General features: G+C 57.2%; 1 protein-coding gene across 1 annotated transcript; it reads left to right on the top strand.

Moving 5' to 3' along the window:
• Positions 1 to 2,180: 2,180 nt before the first annotated feature.
• On the top strand, positions 2,181 to 8,931 carry MAPK3 (mitogen-activated protein kinase 3). The gene is made up of 9 exons (XM_032431127.1): positions 2,181 to 2,358; positions 3,403 to 3,585; positions 5,604 to 5,793; positions 5,972 to 6,088; positions 6,374 to 6,488; positions 6,852 to 6,983; positions 7,151 to 7,260; positions 7,352 to 7,506; positions 8,344 to 8,931. The coding sequence occupies exons 1-8, from the start codon at positions 2,189 to 2,191 to the stop codon at positions 7,472 to 7,474; spliced, it is 1,140 nt and encodes a 379-aa protein (XP_032287018.1). The 5' UTR covers positions 2,181 to 2,188; the 3' UTR covers positions 7,475 to 7,506; positions 8,344 to 8,931.
• Positions 8,932 to 8,958: the final 27 nt, after the last annotated feature.

Genomic DNA, 8,958 nt, shown 5'->3' with positions numbered 1-8,958 from the left:
AAAGTCCCTCAAAGGCTTTTACTGCTTACTGTGTAACTTGCAAACTCCCTGCCTGAATCAAAGCCCCAAGCTGCCTCTCCAGCCTGAACTCCCTTTAATCCTTTATACTGGACAAATCAGGCTCTGCCTCCATGCCAGGGACTCACGCTGCTCCTCCTTCTTGATACCTTCCCTCTATGCTGACCTTCCCAAACCCTACTTCTTTTTCCATCATGCAAATGCTATCTCCTCCTTAACTCCCTCCTCGCTTCTCTAAAAAAGAGTGATCTCACCAGCCCTGAGCTCACACACCACATATGACATCCATCTATCTTGTATTATCTTGATTTATGTATGTGCACCTTTTCTCTTCAATAGATTAGAAACTCCATGGGTAGAGAGACCAGAGGGTAATCTGTCCAGGGTAACAGAGCGAGTACGTGGTAAAGATGGGATTCTAACCCAGGAAATCCAGAGAGTTCTTGCCCTTAACCACTAATTCACAACCATATAGTAGTCTTTCATCAGCCACAGTGCCTAGCTCAGAGCTTTGCACACAGTGCTACTCAATAGCCTATCAAATGAATAACTAAAAACAAAATGAAAACAAAACAAAAAACCCGAAACATTTATCTAATTAGCATCTTTTTAAACCTTCACTGACTTGTAGGCTATTGGGAACCAGCAACTTGGTCTCATTAATCTAAATTAGAGTGCCTGACTGTAGATCTAATTATGAGCAATTTCAGAATCATAATTACTGTTCCATTTGGTCTCCTGGTCTGTAATGCATATAAGGATCTACTCCCAGCTTCTAAGGGATTTAAAAAACAAAACAAAACAACAAAAAACCAACAACGTGATTACTTACTGAAGCCTAGGAGATGTGTTTTGTGAAGCTTCCAGCTCACAACTTCTCTGTGAAGTGAGGGGGATGGACTGGATGGCCTCTGAGGGCCCTTTCCTCGGTGTTAACAGTCTATGATTCTGGGAGATTGAATGGAATTAAAAAGAGCCTCTGCCTCTGTGTCAGAAGATACCATTTTGAGTCTCAACTCCCCAACTCAGATTCCCCGTCTGTAAAATTTGATTCATCCAGTCAAAAATCTTTGAATGTCTGAGTGCCAGGCCCCGAGGGGTGGGGTGGGGGTGGGGTGGGGGGGAAGATACAGTAAGACAGATGTGGCCCCTGCTCATCCTGCTAAGAAAATCAGATGACACCTATAATGTGGGGTTGTCCTAGGGAAGAAACTCAGCTGGTCCAAGTATGGTGTAAACTACAAAGTCTAGTACCCAATCAAAAGATGATGATCTTGCCAGGATTCCAGTTTTGCCAAGTCCGCGACGACAAAAACATTACCTATTTTGCTGTTTTTGAGAAAAGCCTGATAGTGTATTTTAGCCAAACCTAATCAACACTGCAGGCAGCTTCCCGGCCTTTCTGCTGCAGTTCCACGGAAAGTGGGCTGAGGTTACCTGTCCTCACTTCGGGCACTGTAGGGTTGCTGGCAGAGGCCAAGTCCCTAGCCCAGTCTTGCAGGTCTCTGTCAGAAAGCCATTAGGCTGGGAGTCTGCACCTGTGGGTTCTCCAGCTCTAAGTCACCAGCCCCGGCTCAGGCTTCATTCAGTGGCCTCATCTGTGAAAGGCAGGCCACATCTGTGAAGAAGCCATCTCCCACGCTACTGGGAAATACGGATGGGACCGCTTTATCATCGGGCCGGGCCTGGCTCAGGGAGGCCACACGCCAGAGGGCTGGTGAGGGTTCCCTTGGGGTTCCATCTCGAGCCCCGGGCCACAACTCGGGCTGCAGCAGAGCTGGGGGCTGGGGAGGCCAAGCGACTCTGTCCCGGTTCCAGCTCCCGCACACACTTGCTGGGTGGCTCTGGGGAAGGTCACCGGGCGGCCCCGCCGGCTGCTCTGCATTCGACGGGAGGGTGTGGACCGTCTCCCGATCGCCCCAGGAGCCCCTAGGCTGCCTGGAGCAAACGGAGCGGGCGGGGGCCGGGGACCACGGCGGCAGCAGCAGAGCGTGAACCGGGCGCGCGCGGGCGCAGGTCACGTGGCGGGGCGCGGGGGCGCGCGGGGGCGCGCGGGGGCGGGGCCTGGCGCGCACCGCTCCGCTGGTGGCGGGGCGGGCGGGAAGGGGCGGGGCCTCGGGCGGGGCCGCCGGGGGGAGGCGGGCGGGCGGGCCGGAGGGGAGGAGTGGAGATGGCGGCGGCGGCGGCTCAGGGGGGCGGGGGCGGGGAGCCCCGGGGAGCTGATGGGGTCGGCCCGGGGGTCTCGGGGGAGGTGGAGGTAGTGAAGGGGCAGCCGTTCGACGTGGGCCCCCGCTACACGGAGCTGCATTACATCGGCGAGGGCGCGTACGGCATGGTCAGGTGAGGGGGCGTTCCGGGGGAGGGGGCTCGTGGGGGTGGGGGTCCGGGAGGGACGATGAGTGCCTTCTGGGCCGGGGAGACTCCCAGTGTCCTGAGGAGGCGGGGGCTTCACGAGGCAGGGGGGCGTCCCACGGAGGGGGCCTTGGGGTGCTTTCTCGGGGAGCGGCGCCTCCTCGTACGTTCTAAGGGGAGGGGGCTTGGAGGCCCTAGAAGCGACCATTCCGTAATGAGGGGAGGGACATCTGAGTGTATGCGGGGGAGCTGTGGGGCCCTTGGGGACCCTAGGGACACGGGATGAGGCGGAGACACTAAGTATTCTTAGGGAGGTGATATCCTTAGTGAGGACCGAGTGAAGGACCCTCCTCTGGGGAGAGGATGCCTTGGATTTTCCCAGCGAGGCCTGCCAAGGAGTTTGGGAGAGAAGAGCAGAGCTCAGGGCTGGACAGGGTGGGGCAGGGCTTTGGGCCTGGGGCCAGGGGCCCAGTGAGCCACGAGGGGTCCGGGAGTGTGTCCTTGCAACTTTGAGGAGGGGTCTGTGAGCTCTCTCATCCCCACTGTGTGCTCTGGGCCTTTGTTCATCTGGGAGCAGCTCTCCTGCCCAGGTGCCTCGCCCTAACACCAGTGCCCTCCTCATCCCTTCTTTCCCGTCCCTCCTGACTCCCTCCTCAATGTATCTGCCTCACTGCCCGGCCTCCACTCACCGCCCACTCCTTGGACCTGTCTTGGGTTGAGGGAGCCCATCCTGGAGAGGGGAGGATGAGAGGTCAGGGCAACTAGAATGGACAGGGTTGAGGAGAGGGGAAGTCAGTGAGCGGTCAGTCTCTTCCTCTGTTTGTGAAGTCACTGAAGGGCTGCCTGGCCGGTCCCCAGCTTTCTCCCTGGAGATCCCAGGCCTTCACAGCAGGAAGGAACCAGCATTGTTTATGACTTGGCCAGAGTCCTCTCCTGCTCTCTCCCCTCCCTGCTCAGGCCTGGGTGGGGCCACCAGGCCTGGACTCCCCCTCTGTAAGGCCACACCAACAAATACCTCTCTGGCCCTCTCAGCTCAGCTTACGACCACGTGCGCAAGATTCGCGTGGCCATCAAGAAAATCAGCCCCTTCGAGCATCAGACCTACTGCCAGCGCACACTGCGCGAGATCCAGATCTTGCTGCGCTTCCGCCATGAGAACGTCATTGGCATTCGGGACATTCTGCGGGCACCCACCCTGGAAGCCATGAGGGATGTGTATCCTTCACCTTGGCCAGATGGCTGGCCAGGCCCGGCCTCAGAGCTGGGCTGGGAGAACGCTGGCTTGCTTTCTGTTTCCTTCTTCCCTGCCACACTCCAAAACAAACCCAGTAAATGAAACTTTCCAGCAGAAAAGAGACCACAGGGTGTAAGAAGGCTGGGAGGCCTGAGGTGAATCCTGGCCTGCTGCAGCCAGGCTGTGTGGCCTTGGGCGAGTCTGTTCTCCGTGCTGTGCCTCATTGGGGGGGTGGGGGAGGGTTGGGCTCTATGGGAGCTTTGTCTTTTGACATCTGCAGTTCTGTGACATGACCCAGCCTCTGCCCACAGTCAGTTCTTGTTTAACAGATGATGATTCTTTCCTCTCTGGGTCCCCAGACTGGCAGGAAGGCAGAGAGGAAGAAAACTGCCCATTTTTGAGGGCCTACTATGAGTGAGGTGCAGTGCATGCCAAGTGCTTTGGCATTTCCTTTTTTTTTTTTAAAGATTTTATTTATTTATTTGACAGAGAGACACAGCAAGAGAGGGAACACAAGCAGGGGGAATGGGAGAGGGAGAAGCAGGCTTCCCGCCCAGCAGGGTGCCCGAGGCGGGGCGCTTTGGCCTTTCTTATTCTCCCTCCCAGCTGCTGTAGGAGATGGGTCTCCCCAGCTCCGTTTCAAAGATGAGGAGACTGAGGCTCAGAAAGCCTAAAATCAGACGCGGCTCTTGCTACCTCCTCCTACCCTCCCCCAGATGTCCCTTCTCTGGCACTTCCTGCTCAGAGCCTCACCCCAGTCACCTGTGGACTTGCACTTTGCCCAGGGAGGGACAGCCTTGCTTTTGTTGCCCTCTTCCCCCTACCCCGGCACCCCGCATTGCTTCCCGAGCTTGCCGTCCACTTCCTGCCAGGCCCTGTGGGTAGTGGCTTATAGCACCCATCACCTCTCCCCACCCCACCCTCCCCCAGGCAGTCCCAGTTCTCCACCCAGACGTGGGGATTTGTGCTGCACTGTCTGCAGCCCCCACCACAAGCTGTGGGCAGGAAATCTCCACACTCGCCCCCAGCTCGCCGTGTGACCTTAAGCAAGTCACTGCGTCTTGCTGGGTGGGCCTCCTCACCTGTAAAACAGCAGGATTGGTCCAGATGTCTTCAGAAGGCCCTTTTGAGGCTGATTCCTAAAAGACAGTCCTGACTTATTCTTTCAGAGACCCACCAAATGGCATTTATTTATTTATTTATTTACTTACTTACTTACTTAACGTATGTTTAATATTTGTTTTCTCTTAAAATACAAAAGGACATTTACTCTATCTTCTGATCTATGGCCAAGCACTCTTTGAGGAGGAGCGTGCTGTTGGGAGCGTCTCCTCATTTGTCTTGCCCAAACCATTCCCATAAGGCAGGCATTTATTTTTAAGCAAACATTTATTGCACACCAGATGGTGTTCGCACTATCTCATTTAACCCTCTCAGCAGCCATGTGGCTCAGGCATTTATAATAGCAACAGTATTCATGTTTGCTGAGCACTTACAACGTGCCAAGCTCTGGGCTGGGCTGGCTGATTTACGCGGGTCATCTCACTGAATCTTCGTAACTACTCTCTACAGAACCACTCTTTCCCCTACTTTGCACAGGAGGAAATGGAGGTGCAGACGGGTTGAGGTCATAAGGCCAATGAGCAGTGGAGTGGGGGAGGGGGTTCAGACACCAGCAGACTAAACCCCAGAGCTATTGCTCTTCACTGGGAAGCTCTCTTGCCTCCTGCAGTTTATTATCCCTGCTTTCCCAGTAGGGAAACTGAGGCCACAGAATTGAAGTACTTCTGTTCAGGGCCGCCTGCTGAGATGCAGCAGAGGCCCTGAGCCTGCCTGCTGAGTCTGGGCCTTGTGCAGCTCATGAGCTGGGTTGGCAGATGTTCTGAGTCTTAGGGGCACTGGCTGGAAGGGGACGGGAAGCCCGGCCACCACAGCCTGTTCTTCTTAACCAAGTGCCCCCTGCCGCCCCCGCCCGGGGGGTCTCCGGTGCCATCCTCAGCTACATCGTGCAGGACCTGATGGAGACAGACCTCTACAAGTTGCTGAAAAGCCAGCAGCTGAGCAACGACCATGTTTGCTACTTCCTCTACCAGATCTTGCGGGGCCTCAAGTATATCCACTCAGCCAACGTGCTCCACCGGGATTTAAAGCCCTCTAACCTGCTCATCAACACCACCTGCGACCTTAAGGTCAGAGGATTGGGTGCCCATCCCCTCCTCCCACGGGTCTGGGGCTTCTAGGTGACCAGTAGCCCCCTTGAGGAGAACCTCACAAGCAAAGGGAACAGTGTGGGCAGTGGCATGGCGATATGACTGCTCGGGCATTGGGCCTGGAGCAGCGAGCTTAGCGGCCTGGGTTGGCTTCCAGATCTGCGATTTTGGCCTGGCCCGCATTGCCGATCCTGAGCATGACCACACTGGCTTCCTGACAGAATATGTGGCCACACGCTGGTACCGGGCTCCAGAAATCATGCTTAACTCTAAGGTAGGGGGGCCACCCACCCCTGAAGGGAAGGGGCCAAGTCCCAGAAAGCCCTGGAGCCACCTCTGAGCCAGGCATGACCCCCATGATCCAGGACGTCTGCCTCCAGGCCTTGTCACATGACTCCGGTTTTTAGGCTCTGGGAGGAGGCTGAGCATTAGGTCCTCCAGGCCTCTGCCCTCTCCCTCCCTGCTGGTATCCAGTCTAGATTGGAGTCGTGGTTTGGCCCAGACGGCAGGGCCCTGTTGGGGCTGGCCCAGGAGCCCACTGCTTTCTCCGCCTCCCCAGGGCTACACCAAGTCCATCGACATCTGGTCTGTGGGCTGCATTCTGGCTGAGATGCTCTCCAACCGGCCCATCTTCCCTGGCAAGCACTACCTGGACCAGCTCAACCACATTCTGGGTGAGGGGGCCTGGCCAGCTAAGTGGGAGGGAGACTAGTGGGAGGTGAGGTTTCTTTATAGCCAGGGTACCACCATGTGTGGAGTCCCTGCAGCGTCTCATGGTATTTCAATGAGATATAGACACAGTCTCCACTCGAGAGATGGGAGAAGCCAAGGCTACACCCCACACTTGGGAAGTGCTCACATCAGGATTTGAACCTGTGGCTGCCCACATCTAGATCCCTTGCCCGTCATCACCATAGTATTGGCTGGTAGATAACTGTCAGGGCTTGGAGCTCATTGGTGGGGACTCTTGTTTTGGGTTCCTTCTGTTCCCAGAAGGGAGAGGAGAACTCTCACCAAGGCACCTGCCTTACCCACAGGTATCCTGGGCTCTCCATCCCAGGAGGACTTGAATTGTATCATCAATATGAAGGCCCGAAACTACCTGCAGTCTCTGCCCTCCAAGACCAAGGTGGCCTGGGCCAAGCTTTTTCCCAAGTCAGACTCCAAAGGTGAGAGAGACATGGGGGCCGATACCGGATAAAAACTCGGTGCAGAGGAGGGTACATGAGCCAAGCAGCTGCCTGAATAGACAGGACCCTGGGCACGAGAAGCAAAGCGATGCTTCTGGGAGCTCCTCCAGCCTTCTCTTTGACCCCTTACTCCTGCCCTTACCTAGCCCTTGACCTGCTAGACCGGATGTTGACCTTTAACCCCAACAAACGGATCACAGTGGAAGAAGCACTGGCTCACCCCTACTTGGAGCAGTACTACGACCCAACAGATGAGGTGGGCCAGCCACCAGCAGCGGGGCTGGCGGGTAGGTGACGGGTAGGTGTCCCTTGTACCTGGCCTGAGCCTGATTTCTTTGCCACCCCAGCCAGTGGCTGAGGAGCCTTTCACCTTCGACATGGAGCTGGATGATCTACCCAAGGAACGGCTGAAGGAGCTCATCTTCCAGGAGACAGCCCGCTTCCAGCCTGGGGCACTGGAGGCCCCCTAATCTGGACAGACACCTCTGTTCCTTGGGGCCTGGTGAGTGCTCCCCACTGCCTACACACAGATTCACCCCGATACCAGTGTGCCTAGCACACCTCCATACAATCACAGGCCTGTTCACGCCCACGAGGCAGCTGCATGGTGGCAACAGAAAGGCTGGAGCCTGCCCAGGCCATGGACCTGTGGGCCACCAGTCCTTCACATCCGCTTCCTCTCCCCCAGCCCTGAAGGTCTCCCACCTGGCAACACCCTGCACCCCTGCACCCTCCGGTCCCCGTGGCCAGAGGGCCCTGAGGGCCCCTCTCCCTGATCTGAGGACCAGAGCCAGGTTTTGGTTCCCCGATGTGGGCAGAGAGGCAGGTGGGGCAGTAATTGCTTTGGGAGGAGCCAGCAGTCCCCAGCCTGACCCAGATGCCAAGTCCCCTCCCACCCGGTGCCCGGGTCAGTGGTTCACACCCGCCCGCACAGCTGTCCTTCCTTGAGTCTCTTTTCCGTCCTCCCGGCCAGCTGCAGCCCAACGGAAGGAAGGCAGACACACCTGCGCTCCAGCTCCAGCCCTGACACTTAGTAAGAGCCGTGCGACATTGTGCAAGACCCCTCAGCTCTCTGTGCCTCAGTTTCCCGGGGAGAGCCCTGAGGACGAGAGCAAACACAGAGCCCTAAGCACTGTTCTTAGGGCTTCATGTGCATTAACTCATTCCGCCCTCCAGCTGGACCCTGAGATAGGCACTGGGGCTCCCCACACGTACAGTTAGGGAGGACAAGGCCCATCCCCGGCAGCCGTGAGGATGAGATGAGGGAGATGGAGGTCAGGGCTCTGGCAGGTCCTCTGGTGGGTGCTAATGGTGCCTTTCCGCCTGCCCTTTTGTTTAGGCCCTGCCTCCTGCCTGCCCCTCCCCTGCCGGACTGTTAGGAAATGGACACTGCGCCCCGCCCAGAACCCCCCCGGCGGCCCCCGGCAGGGCAGAGGGCGCGCCTGGCCACCCTCCCCGGCTTCGCTCTGGCCTCCTGATCCAGCAGGCCAAGGCTCCCTCCGCCCCGCCTCCCCTCCCAGGACCCGAGGGGCTTGGGTGGCCCCAAAGCAAATTGCCCTCTGCTGCTTGCCTTCGTCTACCCCAGCTATCCCAGTCTCTGGTAGTTCTGGAATGGAAGGGCCCTGGCTGCCCTGGGACCTACTGAAGGGCAGTGGGGGGATGCGGGATCCTGAGTAGGGACTCGGGGCAAGCCCTGACCCATTAAAACCCCACCCCATTTTCCCTGAAAGGAATTTTCCTAAGGCCCAAGGGCTAGTACCCCTGAGGAGCAGGGCCCAGGCCTAAGCCCCCTCCCCCAAAGCTGCCACGTCTAACACCCCTGCTGCCTCTGTATGTGGGTGAACAGAAGTGGAGTGGGGGGCACGAGGAGAGCCTGGTGCCCCCGCCCACCCTGTGCCTGTATCTAATATATAAATATAGAGATGTGTATATGATGGCCCTGCCTCTGTCTGTG

Source organism: Phoca vitulina, unplaced genomic scaffold (genome assembly GCF_004348235.1).
Source record: "Phoca vitulina isolate PV1807 unplaced genomic scaffold, GSC_HSeal_1.0 scaffold45, whole genome shotgun sequence".
Classification (NCBI taxonomy): Eukaryota; Metazoa; Chordata; class Mammalia; order Carnivora; family Phocidae; genus Phoca; species Phoca vitulina.
Note: the sequence above shows the minus strand (reverse complement) of the source record. Positions and strands in the feature narration are given on the sequence as shown.

Bases quoted from the DNA above. Each gene is read 5' to 3' on its own strand.
- MAPK3 (XM_032431127.1), top strand. From the start codon at position 2,189: ATGGCGGCGGCGGCGGCTCAGGGGGGCGGGGGCGGGGAGCCCCGGGGA. The intron at 5,794-5,971 runs GTCAGAGGATTG...GTTGGCTTCCAG, and splicing joins ACACCACCTGCGACCTTAAG to ATCTGCGATTTTGGCCTGGC. The intron at 6,489-6,851 runs GTGAGGGGGCCT...CCTTACCCACAG, and splicing joins CCAGCTCAACCACATTCTGG to GTATCCTGGGCTCTCCATCC.